This window comes from Physeter macrocephalus, chromosome 8 (genome assembly GCF_002837175.3).
Source record: "Physeter macrocephalus isolate SW-GA chromosome 8, ASM283717v5, whole genome shotgun sequence".
Lineage (NCBI taxonomy): Eukaryota > Metazoa > Chordata > Mammalia > Artiodactyla > Physeteridae > Physeter > Physeter macrocephalus.
The window spans coordinates 14,936,207-14,948,971 of NC_041221.1; the positions used below are offsets into that span (position 1 = coordinate 14,936,207).

At 51.8% G+C, this 12,765-nt stretch overlaps 1 protein-coding gene across 22 annotated transcripts in view; it reads left to right on the forward strand.

Moving 5' to 3' along the window:
* Positions 1–12,765, forward strand: part of PCBP3 (poly(rC) binding protein 3) — a 206,488-nt gene that overhangs the window by 168,289 nt on the left and 25,434 nt on the right. For 13 of the 22 annotated variants that reach the window (XM_028492737.2, XM_028492740.2, XM_055086473.1 and 10 more), the window contains 2 exons: positions 10,302–10,456; positions 12,573–12,596. In XM_028492737.2, the coding sequence (XP_028348538.1) occupies positions 10,302–10,456; positions 12,573–12,596 (179 nt within the window). Of the gene's footprint in view, positions 1–5,063; positions 5,121–6,103; positions 6,149–6,387; positions 6,538–10,301; positions 10,457–12,572; positions 12,597–12,765 lie in introns of those variants that run through there. The other 9 variants (XM_055086471.1, XM_028492734.2, XM_055086474.1 and 6 more) reach the window with 3 other exon arrangements.

The following is a 12,765-nucleotide window of genomic DNA, read 5'->3' on the forward strand; positions in this document are numbered from 1 at the left end:
GCTTTGTGGCGGAGTAGGTTCCGCGTGGGCCGTCCCTGTCGCGCTGCCCCTGGCGGGGATGCACCGTGACTGGCTAACCAACCACTGGATGAAGGTGCTGCTTCTCGTTTTTGGCAATTACAAATAAAATCACAGCCTTCTGTGAGGGCATACATTTTTATTGCTCTGTAATAAACGCCCAGGGGTGCAACCACCAGGTCGAATGGTCGTTGCGTGTTGAGTTTTTTAAGAAGCTGCCAAACCATCTCCCAGGTGAGCAGGCCACATCCCCGCAGCATCCGAGGGGCCTGCCCGCGGCTCCGCATCCTCTCCGGGCTTGGTGTGGCCACTGCTGTTTATTTTGGCCGTTGTGACAAGTGAGCGATGGCCCCTCCCATGGTGTTAATTTGCATTTCCCTGATGATACTGAACATCTATCTTCTCATGTGCTTGTTCGCCACCTGTCTGTCCTCTTTGGTGAAATGTCCATGTCTTTTGCCCGTTTTCTCATTGGATCGTTTCGTTTTTACTGTTGAGTTTGATCATTATATATGCTTTAAACTAGTTCTGTGTTGGGTGTGTGGTTTGCAAATATTCTCTCCCCGTCTTGGCTTGTCTTTTCATCCTCTTAATATGTTTTTTGGCAAAGCACAGGTCTTTAGTTTTGACACATCTAATTTATCAGTTTTCCCTTTTGTATATCACGCTTTTAGTGTCAGGTCTAAGAATTCTGCCTTACCATGGACCCTTAGGATTTTTCCTTTTCTTTTCTGAAAGTTTCGTTGTTTTACGTTTTACATTTAAGTCTGTGATCCTTTTTGAGTTAATTTTTATATAAGGTATAAAGTTTAGTTCAAAAAGTCCATTTTTGCCTACGGATGTCCAGGTGCTCCAGCACCATGTGTTGAAAAAAGCTGTCTTTCCTCCGTTGTACTGCTTTTAGATCTTTGTCAAAAATCAGTTGGGCATGTTTGTGTGGGTCTGTTTCTGGATTCTGTATCTGCTCCATTGATCTTCTCCACCAACACCACAGCCGTGATTACAGCAGCTGTATAATAAGTCTTGAAATTGGGGAGACCAGTTCCTTCTACTTTATTTTCCTTTGTCAGAATTGTTTTAGCTATTCTAGTTCCTTTGCCTTTCCGTATAGATTTTACAATGATCTTGTCTGTATCTCTGAAATTCTTGCTGGAATTTTAATAGGAATTATGTTAAAGCTGTATGTCAACTTGGAGAGAACTGACATCTTCAGTATGATTGAGTCTTGCAATCTGTGTTCTGTCTCTCCATTTATTTAGATCTTTAATTTCTTTCAGCATTTGGTAGTTCTCGGCATATAAGTCCTACACGTTTTGTTAGATTTACACCTAAGTAGTTCATGCCATCTGCAAATAGGGACAATTTTATCTTTTCCTCTTATTACCTTTCCTGCCTTTTTGAACTGACTGAACTCCCCCGACTGTGTGAGTGATGGCCGTGAAAGGAGAGATGTTGTGCCTTGTTCTAAGGGGAAAGGATTTAACCCTAAGTGTGATGTTGGACGAAGGTCTTTTTGTACACGCTCTGTATCGAGTTGAGGAAGTTCCCTTCTATTCCTGTGTTTTTTCCTGAGAGTTTTTATCACGAGTGGGTGTTGAATTTTGTCAAGTGCCTTTCTGCACAATATAATCAAGTGATATCTTCTTTAGGTCTGTCAATATGATTGATTACACAAGTTGATTTTTAAATACTGCACCAGGCTTGCGTCACTGGAAGAATGGGCATAGTGTATAATTCTTATTACATACTGATGAATTCTATTTGCTAATGTTTTTAAAGGATTTTTGTGCCAATATTCTTGAGGGCAGTTTTCTCCTTTTGTACTGTCTTTGGTACCATCTTTTGTGCTGATTTTTGTATCAGGCTAATACTAGCTTCATCAAATGAATTGGAAACTATTTCTCTTCCGTTTTCTGAAAGAGATTATGTAGAACTGGTATTAATTCTTCTTAAAACTGTTGGTAGAATCCTCTAGTGAAACCATCTGGATCTGGAGAATTTTTGCGGGGGAGTTTTAAGATTATGAACCCAATTTCCTTAACAGTTATGTAGGGCTATTCAAATTATCAGTTTCATATTGGATGAGTTGTGGTGGTTTGTCTTTTTCAAAGAGTAGGTCAGTTTATCTAAGTCAATTTATTTGTGTAGAGTTGTTCTTAGTGTTCCTTTATTATCCCTTTGATGTATGCAAGGTTCTTAGCAATAGCTCCTGATTCATTCCTTATAATGATGTTTTGTCTTCTTTCTTTGTCAGTCGTGCTAGAAGTCTGTCAATTTTATTGACCTTTTCAAAGAATCAGCTCTTTATTTTATTGATTTTCTCTGGTTTTTCTGTTTCCAATTTTAATTATTTCTGTCTTATTTCCTTCCTTCTGTTTGCTTGAATTTATTCTGTTCTTTTTCTAGATTCCTCAAATGAGAGCTTAGATTATTGGTTTGAGACTTTTTCTCTTTTCTGATATATGTATTTTGTGCTATAAATTTCCCTCTAGGCAGTGCTTTAGTTGTGTTTTACAATTTTTGATATGTTGTATTTTTATTCGGGTATGTACTTTTATTCAGGTATACATTAGACATTCAGGTCAACATATTTTTATAACCCTCGAGATTGTCTCTTTGACCCAAGGATTATTTAAATGGGTGTTGTTTTAGTTTCCACGTGCGTGGAGATTTTTCTGTTATTGATTTCTAGAGTTTGATTCTTTTGTGATCTGAGAACACACCATATGATTTTGAGTCTTTTAAATTTGTTGAGGTTTGTTTTATGGCCAAGGATATGTTCTGCATTGGTATATATTCTGTGTGTGTTCTGCTGGTGCCAGATGTGCTATAACTGTTGACTAGGTCCAGTTAGTTGATTGATGGTGGTGTGAGTTCTATATCCCTGCTGATTTTCTGCCTAGCTGTTCTTTCAGCTGTTGAGACGGTGTTGAAATCTTCAGCTGTAATTGTGGATTTCTGTATTTTTCCTTTCAGTTCTGTCAGTCTTCACATATTTTACTGTTCTAGTGTTTGAGTCATACACTTTTAGGATTGCTTGCTATTGCTTCTTCATGGGTTGACTCATCTTTATATAATGCCTCTCTCCGTCTTTGATGATTTTCATTGCTCTGAAGTCAATATTATCTGATAGTAATATAGCCACTCCTGCTTTCTTTTGATTAGTGGTTGTGTGACGCTTCTTTCCCGATGAGTTTATTTTCAGTCCGCTTACATCTTTCTATTTGAAGTGAATGAGTTTCTTATCGACAGCATATGGTTGAGTCATTTTTCTTAATCCACTCTGCCATTCTGTTTTTTTAATTGGTAAATTTAGACTATTTACATTTAATGTAACTATTGAGATGTTAGGGCTTAAGTTTGCTGTTTCATTTTTTGTTTTCTGTTTGTTCTCCCTATGTTTTGTTTCTCTGTTTCCTTATTTCCTGCCTTCCTGTGGGTTACTCAACATTTTTTTTAATAATTCCATTTTGACTTATTGACGGTGTTTTTGAGTATCCCCTTTGTGCAATTTTTCAGTGTTGCCCAGATATTACATTATATACATATAACGTAGGCGTTGTGCTTGTGAAAGGAGGCATTGCCTTCACTTCCTCACCGTTACCTCCCACGTCTGCCCTGCCCCCAACTCACTGCCTCCTCCTGATTTCTTTCACAAAAGGAGAAAAGCAGGCCCCGGGTTATGTGGTTGGTTGGTTCCTATTACTGGCAGCCTCCCAGAATTCCTAACAGATGGAGTTGGGGAAGAGTTGGGGTGGGGATTATGATCACTGGCTCCCAAACATGGCCTTGCTCAAAAGGAGTCTGGAGAACCTTAAATGCGGCTTCTAGGACCACCTGGGTCTCCTGAATCGGGCCCTGAGGGGTGGCACACACACACCTCGACTTCAGTGCCAAGGCCTCCATGCTCTGTCACTGTAAGACGGCCAGGTGAGCCCTAGGCCACCATCTAAGCCCTGGGATACCAGGTGCATCAGCGTCTCCTTTCCCAGACTTGAATCTTGCAGGTACCCCACCTTCCTGGGATGGGATGAACTGTGTAGCCACTGCCCTATGGGCAGTTCTGGGAGTTGGGGCACAGTCCTTCTCAGAGCTCCCCCCAGGAGCACTCACAGCCCCCAAGTGCTGCTGCCTGAGGACTCATCCTGGCCTGTGACTGACACCCAGAGGGCTCCACATTGGGTAGGGGTGTCTCCCACATGGGCCCAGAGCTCCTCCCGTTCCTCTGGCTCCTGTGTCACCATAAGGATTTCTTGACAGGCCCGTCCCTCCCTCAGGAAGGTGCCCTGTTTACTTCTCTTTGTAGGACAGCACAGTGCCTGGAGCTTAGGAATTGCCCAGGAAATATTTGTTGAATTAACAAATTTATTTATTACCAATTACCTACGAGGCAAATTTCAACCTGCGTCTTGCATTTACGTGTTCGTGTAGGAGAGAACAGGGGCGGGAGCAGCCAGCACTGGCTCTGGTACTGGTCTTTGACACCCCGTCTCCTGTGCCCTATCCAGCAGGGCTGTGCCACAGTGGGGGGGGCGGGGGGGGCCGTGTGGCTTCACCAGGCAGGTGTCCCTGGAGGGGCCATCGGAGGCATTCTCAGGAGTCTCTTCCCGTTGGGGATGGCTGCTCAGCAGCAGGATCGTCCTCCGCAGTGACCAGGCATTTGGCATCACAGGTAACTTCACCCGCCTGCCATCTTCCTAAATGCAGCTTCAGCAGTTTACCCAGAGCCACCCATTGATGTTGACTTCTTAAATCCACCAGGAGTTTTAAGTGAAAAGTAAATGAGTGTATTTTACACACGTGAACAGAATCTGTACACGTGATGAGTATAAAGTTCGCATGTCAAATAGCCCTTACGTTTGCTTCCTGAATGTACCTCTCTCTCCTGCTTCCTCTTTGGACACCGAGAGGTGGTGGCTGGTAGGGGGCAGCAGAGTGCAGGCCGGACGGCTCAGAGGCGCTGCGGGGCCAGCGAAGCGGGAGGGGAGCATACTCGTCAGATGCGAGCACTCCCCGCGACTGCCAGTGACGGCTGCACAGACGCCACGCCCTCTGTGTGTGTTTCCTTTGACTGGAGAAGAGTCCACTCACCCGAGCCTGGGGTATGTTGAGAAATCGTCAGGATTCTGCCCTCCACCCCATCCTGCCCAGATCTGAGTGGGGCGGGGGGGACTGTCGGCCGGGCTCAGCGGGGCTCCTCCAGACTCCGGCTGGTCTTTTCTGCAGGCGGACTCCGCAGGCTGGACCAGCCGTGCAGCAAATGTGAGCCCCCGGCTGCTCCCCCTAGTGTCACATCAGCCCGTTTTCCCTCCCAAGGGCATCGCAGCGCCGCTCTCCCCGCCGCTCGCCTGGATCTTAGTCTCCCCACCAAAGTGCAAGCGGCAGGACTTGGAAATGGCCGCAGACACGTGTTGCTGGACGTGCCCCTCGGCTCTGAGTGTACACCCATCTGTGGCCCCAACGTCCTTGAGGGAAGGACACGAGGTTTTATACAGACACAGGGGATTGCAGTGTCACAAAACCTGCCTCCATCCCCCCAGATCTCCCCAGCCTGGCATCCTGGGGCAGATGCCCTTGAAAACCAGGGGGCTCTCTTACACGTGGGTGTAGCACGTGGCTGCTTCCGCCCTGCCTGGGCGTTGAGGCCAGCTCCCAGCCCTGGTCCCCCGGGGACCTCAGTGCAGGACCCACACCAGGGCAGCCGGAGTCCTTCCTCGGGACGCCACAGACGTGGACTGAGTGTCCCTTCCCGGTGCTGGGCGACATCGGCCGGGGATACTGGGATTTGTGGCAGGGCGCCTGCAGGCTTTCTGCACAGGAGAGATCAGAGCAAACGTGAGACGTGGGCTGCGGGTTCCCATCCCGGGCCTTGTCCCTGCGGCCACCCTTCCCTTAACTCTAGCCCCAGGCTTTGCGTCAGCGGGACGAGTGACTCATGTCCTCCAGCCGAGGAGCCGAGCAAAGCGGTCGAAATGGATTTGTGTCTCCCGTGCGCTGGAAGCAGGTGGTCGGATTTGGATGATTTCCTTATGGATGAGACTGAACCGAGGAGGGCACCCTGGCCCCGTGCAGGATCCCGCCCGCGGAATCGGGAAGAGCCGTGCGGCTCAGAGACGGGCCGGGCCTTCAGGTTCGTCTGAGGCAGCGCCTGGGTCTCCTCCTGCACCCTTGGCTGGTGGGTGTTGGCTGTGGTGCCCCCGGAAGTGCCAGGCGCCGCCGGCGCTCACTCTGTGACCCACACGGGGAGCGCTCTCGTCACTGTCACACGGTGTCAGGGCTGCATTCCGCCGCCTGGCCCTCGACCCAGAAACGACGACAGTTATACAACCAGGGGACACGGACACTGATGTCATCGTTTTGACTGTACAGCCTGTGTTCAGGAAGCAAGAGGAAGGTCGAGCGTGTTCAGTGGAGACGTGGATGACACAGAAAAGGACGCGGGCCGGGCTTCTGGGGGTGACAGTGACGCGTCCGAGATGCCAAGCGCACTGCATGGTCAACAGCGGAGCGGCCCATCCGGTGAGTCAGAGGAGAAATGGCACCTCACGGAGTGAGACACGGGGACAGAGGGCAGAGCCTGACATGCCTGCAGGTGGAGGCCCTCCCTGCGTGGGGGCGGGCGCAGAATATATACTCGAGAAAACAGTGGCTGCAATTTTCCGAATTTGATGAAAATTCTAAGACTGCAGATCCAAGAAGTTCAATGAAGCCCCAGGAGCCAAAACACAAGGCACAGAATGATAACATAATTGCTCAGAACCAGTGATTAAGAGAAACACCTTTAAATATGCTAGAGGAAAGGAGGTTACGTTCAGAGGACAAAGGGGAGACTGCCGTAGAACCCTCCGGACACAGTGCGGTGAGGAGGGAAGGGCGGCACGGCCCACGTGGAATTCTGCACCAGGTGAGACAGGCTTCAAAAGAAGGTGACTGTCCAGCCACACCCACAGCTGAGAGAACTCGTCACCAGCAGACCTGCCCCACACAAGTATTAAGGGACATTCTTACGGTAGAAGAAAAATGATAGCAGAGCTACATGGTTGAGCATGAAAGGCACTTTTGTTATTATCCAAATCCCTTTAAAAGAGAATTGACTGTTTAAATTTTAAAAAATAAAGTACTGTAGGATTCATAACATAGGTGGAACTAAAATGTGTGGCAGTAACAGGGCAAAGGCCGAGAGGAGAAAGGAGAACACCCGGCTGTCAGGTTGTCCTGCACCCGTCAGGCGGCGAGGCCGCAGCTCACGGGCTGAGTCAGCTCAGAGGTCTGTGCCTAAGCCCTGAAGCCACCGCCTGGGTGACAAAACCCAGAGTGGAGACTAGTAAGTGAACGAAGGAGACAAGGTGGAATCACAAAGTGTATGCAATTAATCCAAAATGTGGCAGAGGAAACATAGACACGGGGGAACGAAGAACAGATGGTGAAAGCAGAAAACAAATAGTGGAGTGATAGACCTAAACTCAACCATATCAACAATCACTGTGCATAGTCCTAACACCCCCAATTAAAAGGCAGATTGTCGAAAAAGATTAAAAAGTTTCTTGTAGGCAACTATATGTTGCCTAAGAAACCCACTCTGAATATAAAGACACAAATAAATTAAAAATAAGAGATGGAAGAAAAGACACCATGCTAACACTAATCAGTAGTAAGGTCGGGTGTCTGTATTAATGTCAAAGTAAATTTCAGAGTCAAGAATATTACCAGAGATAAAGAAGGATCTTGCATAATGGTACAGGGGTCAGTTCATCCACAGAACATAACAATGCTAGATGTTACGATGCTAACGATGGAGCTTAAAATACATGAAGCAAAAAAAGATAGAACTGCAGGAGAAACAGACAAATCCACCATCACAGTCAGACGTCAACATCCCTAGTCAATATTGGGATAAGCGGACAGAAAAGCGTGCCCAGCCATCTTGCTCTACTGACATCTGTAGAACATCCCACCCAGTCACACAAGATGGACCACGTTCTGGTCCACAAGCCATTCTCAATCAATTTAAAATATCTCAAGTATTACAAAATACGCTGTCTAACTGTAATGGAATTAAATTTGAAATCAACAGAAGAAAGCTATCTAGAAAATCTCCAAATATTTGAAAACGCGATAACACACTTCAAAATATCCCATGAATCAAAAAAGAAATCAAAAGGGAAATTAAGTCTTTTGAAATGAGTGGACAAACAGCACAAATATAAAAATTTATGGGATGCAACGAAAGCCACATGTAGAGAGAAATTTCTAGAACTAAAGATTGTATTAGGCCAAAAGTAAGGTTTTAAATCCATGCCACCAGCTTCTTCCTCATGACACTAGAAAAGAGGAATAAGTTGCGGACCCTGCCCCCGTGTGTCAGGATTTGGTAACAAATGGGGTGGGTCGGAGAAGGGGTCATCGTGCCAGGTCTTGGGCCTAAGCAGAACACAGAGGTGACAGCCCATCTCCGCGCGTGTGGACTGGGGGCGGCCGTCAGAAATCAGGGCGCCCAGGGAGTGGGGTGCAGGGTGAGATCTAGGCTCAGGCGCGTCTGAGGATGGTGTCAGCACAGAGGGGCATTTGAACCACGGTCTAGACGGGCTTCCGGGGGTTGCGGGGGGAGGCGAGAAGGGGGGCCCCCTGCCAGGCCCCATCGGGGGACCATGTCTGCTTCTCCTCTTCCTCTCATCAAGTGGAGTAAAATACATTCAATCCCCAGCATGAGGAGGACAGAAGGAGGGGTCCTCGCTGGCGAGAGGGATCTGCCGCTTTCTGGACACCAGGTGTGGGGAGGAGTGGGTCACAGGAAGAGGTTCCTTCTGGTGAACTGGCCGCCCGGCTTGGTGTGGACGGCTGTACCCACAGGAGTGCAGCTGCTGCTTCCTGCAGAGCATCCCTGGCAGCCGCAGAGGTGGGAAGCAGGCCCAGCACACTTGGGGTGGCCTCTGATGGGAGGTGTCCCGGGTCCTGGCGGGACGGCCAGAGGATGCCCCCACCTTCCCGGCGCCCCTCGCCTGCCATCTCGGGGTGGGTTCTTCAGGGTCGGGGGTACTGAGTCCGGTTGACCTGAACAGCCCCCGGGGCTGCCTCTGCGCCCAGGGTCCACGGAGGCCTGGGATGCCCACTCGTGGCCGCGTGAAGCAGGCCGGCGCTCACTGGCCCGTGTGACTGATGGCGGCTGACAGCCTGCAGCCTGGAGCTCCCCTGGCGCTCGCTGACCCACTTTCTCCAGCGTGGGCTGGAGACATTTACATAACAGATGGCCCCAGAGCCTGGAGGAGATGTTTCTAATTAAAAAGGAGGCGCGGCGTCCCCCGCCTGGACCCCCCGCCGTCCGGTTCATCGGCGCAGGCACCTTAGCCTTGGCGCGCACCCTGAGCTTAGGAAGGGCTTTGCAGGGCTGCTGCAGGGTGTCTGCGTGGCGGGGAGCCGTGCCTGTGTGGTGCCGCTCCTATCGTTTGAACTCGGACCTGGACCCTGCGCAGACCTTGGGCGGGGCCTCTTGGCTCTGTCCTCCGCGCAGTCAGGCTGAGTCACCCGCACGCGCACCTCGCTCTCCAACCGTCCTTCAGGTCCGCTGCCGTGGCCATTCCTTGCCTGTAAATCTTAAAACAGAGCCTAAACGTTGCCTGGTAGGGCGAAGCGCTGAACCGATACACTGCAGAAATTATACAATAAGCGGACCCGTGATATGGGATGTAAAGCATTTTCTGAAAACTTTATAAAGCGGGACACTCCGCTATTTGGCAGTTTAGTTAATAGAGACTGAATCCACTTTAGAATGAGGATGACCAAGGAATCTTGACTCTAGACATAAAGGGAACACAGATCTGTAATCTCCTGGCTTTTTAAGGAGATTAAAAAGGGGAGGACTCTGGCACGAATGTGTGGGAAATGGGCGGATCCAAGGTGACAGCAGAGCAGACACGCCCCAGACACACGGGGGTCCCCAGGCTTGCTGGTCACCCCTTTTCCCCTCCAGCAGCTGAGGGAGCTGGTCCGGTGTCCCTCATCACAGAGGTGACACTGAGGCCCAGGACCACGCGTTAGTCAGCAGTGAGGCCAGGTCACTCGCTGGCGGGCTTGCCCTGAGGCCCATCCCCCCGCCATGTACCCCAGGCCCCCACAGGTGCCACACCGTGAGTCCCGGGACCAGCCCTGCCTCGTGCTGACTGGCGCCCAGGAAGCCTCTGCCTTTCCGCAGCAGCGATGCTGAAGGCGGCAGCCCACCGACCCACCTGCCCGCCCGGGCCCGGTCGTGCGGGCCCGGTCACCTGACGTGTGCCTTCCCTTGCCAGGTGACACCATCTGGGCCCCATCTGTCCTTCCTCACGGCACCCTCAGCACCTTGAGCCACCACCCCCAGCTACATTTTGGAAGAAAGATGGAGTCCAAGGTCTCAGAAGGTGGCCTGAACGTGACGCTGACCATCCGCCTGCTGATGCATGGAAAGGTACGGGGCGGGAGAGGGGAGGGGAAGCACGCCCGCCGCGGGGGCCTTCCTTTCACATTGGGCTTTTTAAATTCTAAGCAATCTCCGACTTACAAAGCAGCTGCAGCGCCGTCCAGATTACGTTTCTCCCAGAACCTTTGGAGACTGAGCTGCCCGCCTGCTGCCCCATCCCCTGTGCCCTAGTGTGTGCTCTCTACACGCGAGGGCGTCCTCCTCCAGGACGCTACCGCTGAGGCGCACGCGCCGGCCAGGTGGCGAGGCCCCCTCAAGCGCGCCGGCCATCCCAGGGCTGCCCTTCGGACAGGCGCTCCCCACACGCTTCCTTTGCCTTGCGCTTTGAAAGCACAGTTCCCACCCAGTTCTTCTGTGGAAAGGATGTCCCTCGCTTTCGCTTTCTCTGAGGTTTCCTCACCGTTGGCAGGAGTGTCACAGAAGCGTCCCTGTCAGGTAGTCCAGATTTCAGGGTGTCACTCGGTGGGGGGCACCTGCTGGGCATCTCCCCAGCTCCTCTTCCACAGTCTTCAGGGCGTCTCTGCCGGCGGGTCCTCAGGTGCTGCGCGAACGTCCTGTGTGCCATCCCTGCTTCCTTCACGGCTTCCTGGACGCAGGGTTCGCTGTTTTGCTCGCATCACCCCCCATGCTGTCCCCGCACTGTCCCCGCACCGTCACTGTTGATTTTGAGGCTCACGTTGTCCCTGACTTGGCCGCGGCCGCCCACCGAGCCGGCCCGTGTCCCGTGGGGGACCCGCCGTTCCGACTGCACCTCCTGTCTGCACACCGCCGTTGCTCGCCCTTCCTTTCCCGCTGGTCCTGGAATCAGCCGTTTCTCCAGAGAACCCAGCTCTCTTGCGTGGAGGATGGTGGGATGGCGTTAGAGCCCAGAGGTGGGCACATGGGGTGCTCACGGCGTCTGGGCTACCGCGGGCCCCAGACAGAGCTAGGGAATATGTGTTTGTGCGTGTGCACGGACGCGTGCGCTTGTGTGTGTGGGCGTGGGTGTGTGTGGAATCATACACGCCTATGGTCTGCGCACATTTGCACACTATTTATTTCCATATTTATCTCTAAATCGGGCTCCCTGAGTTCACACCCCCTATTCCAGTCCACGAGCAGAGGGTTCGTCCTGGCTCCTCTGTCTGGTATTTGTACCATGAGAAACCCAGGGGACGGCAGAGGCTGGCATAGTGCCTGGGGCACTGCTCTCCCTAGATTTCCGGAAGCTGGTGCTCACATCGAGAGCCTCCTCTCCGTGATGGAGGGGCGCTGACCGTCTTTCCCGCTCCAGGGTGGGTGGCACTTGGTCAAGGTTGTCAGGAGCTGGGTGTGTCCCGCGGAGGACAGTCTGAGGTCAGACGCACGGCCCCACCTCCGGCAGCTGCTGCCACAGCAAGTACCAAACCCCGCCCCCGGGAGGCGAGGCACCCTGACTGCCGGAGAGGCCACCACCCCGTGCCCAGCTGCCCTTTGCTGCCACAGCCCCTGCTGCACACGCGCCCTCGTGGCCTCGCAGAACTGAGGCGTTTCCCCAGGACGCTGTGATCGCTGAGGGCTTCGCTGTAATAGGGAAGATGAGTTTGACTGTGGAAGCTGCTCTCTGCAGCTAGAAGCAGGCCGGCCCCGCCTCCCCGAGGTGCCACGGCGGAGCCTTGTGGGTCTGTCCCAGGCAGGGAGGTGCGGCGACGGGCAGTCCTGGCCGGGAGCGCGTCTGAACCGTTGCGGGCCCCAGGCTTTAGAGCCACGGCGGTGTGCTCAAGGGTCTTTCAATGTTCTCCCTTTTTAAAAAAAAGTCAAATAGCAATAGCGACACTACATTTTGATACATCACAAAATCATTGGGGGAGATTTTGTCTTTCATCCATTTCTTGCAGGGTTTCCTTGAGGCCTTAGGGGCACAGGTGACACCCGTTGACATGTTCCTATGGAAAGCAGCTGGCCACTCTCCTTCTCTGTCTGTCTGTCAGTCCGAGGCAGGGCAGCCTCCTGCCCGCCCCCTCCTGGCCGCCCAGCCTCCCTTCCCCACTCATGACGCGGAAGGCGGCCGGCCTCGCGGCGCCCGTCACAGGGTTTTGCACCTTCTGCTCTAAGACGTCATCTTCCTGTGCTTCTTTTCCCACAGGAAGTTGGCAGCATCATCGGGAAGGTAATTTTTTTTTATTTTTACCGTTTTGGCTGCCTTGGGCCTTCGTAGCTACGCGCGGGCTTTCTCTAGTTGCAGTGAGCGGTGGCTTCTCTTGTTGCAGGGCACGGGCTCTAGGCACGCGGGCTTCAGTAGTTGCGGCACGCGGGCTCAGCAGCTGTGGCTCGCGGGC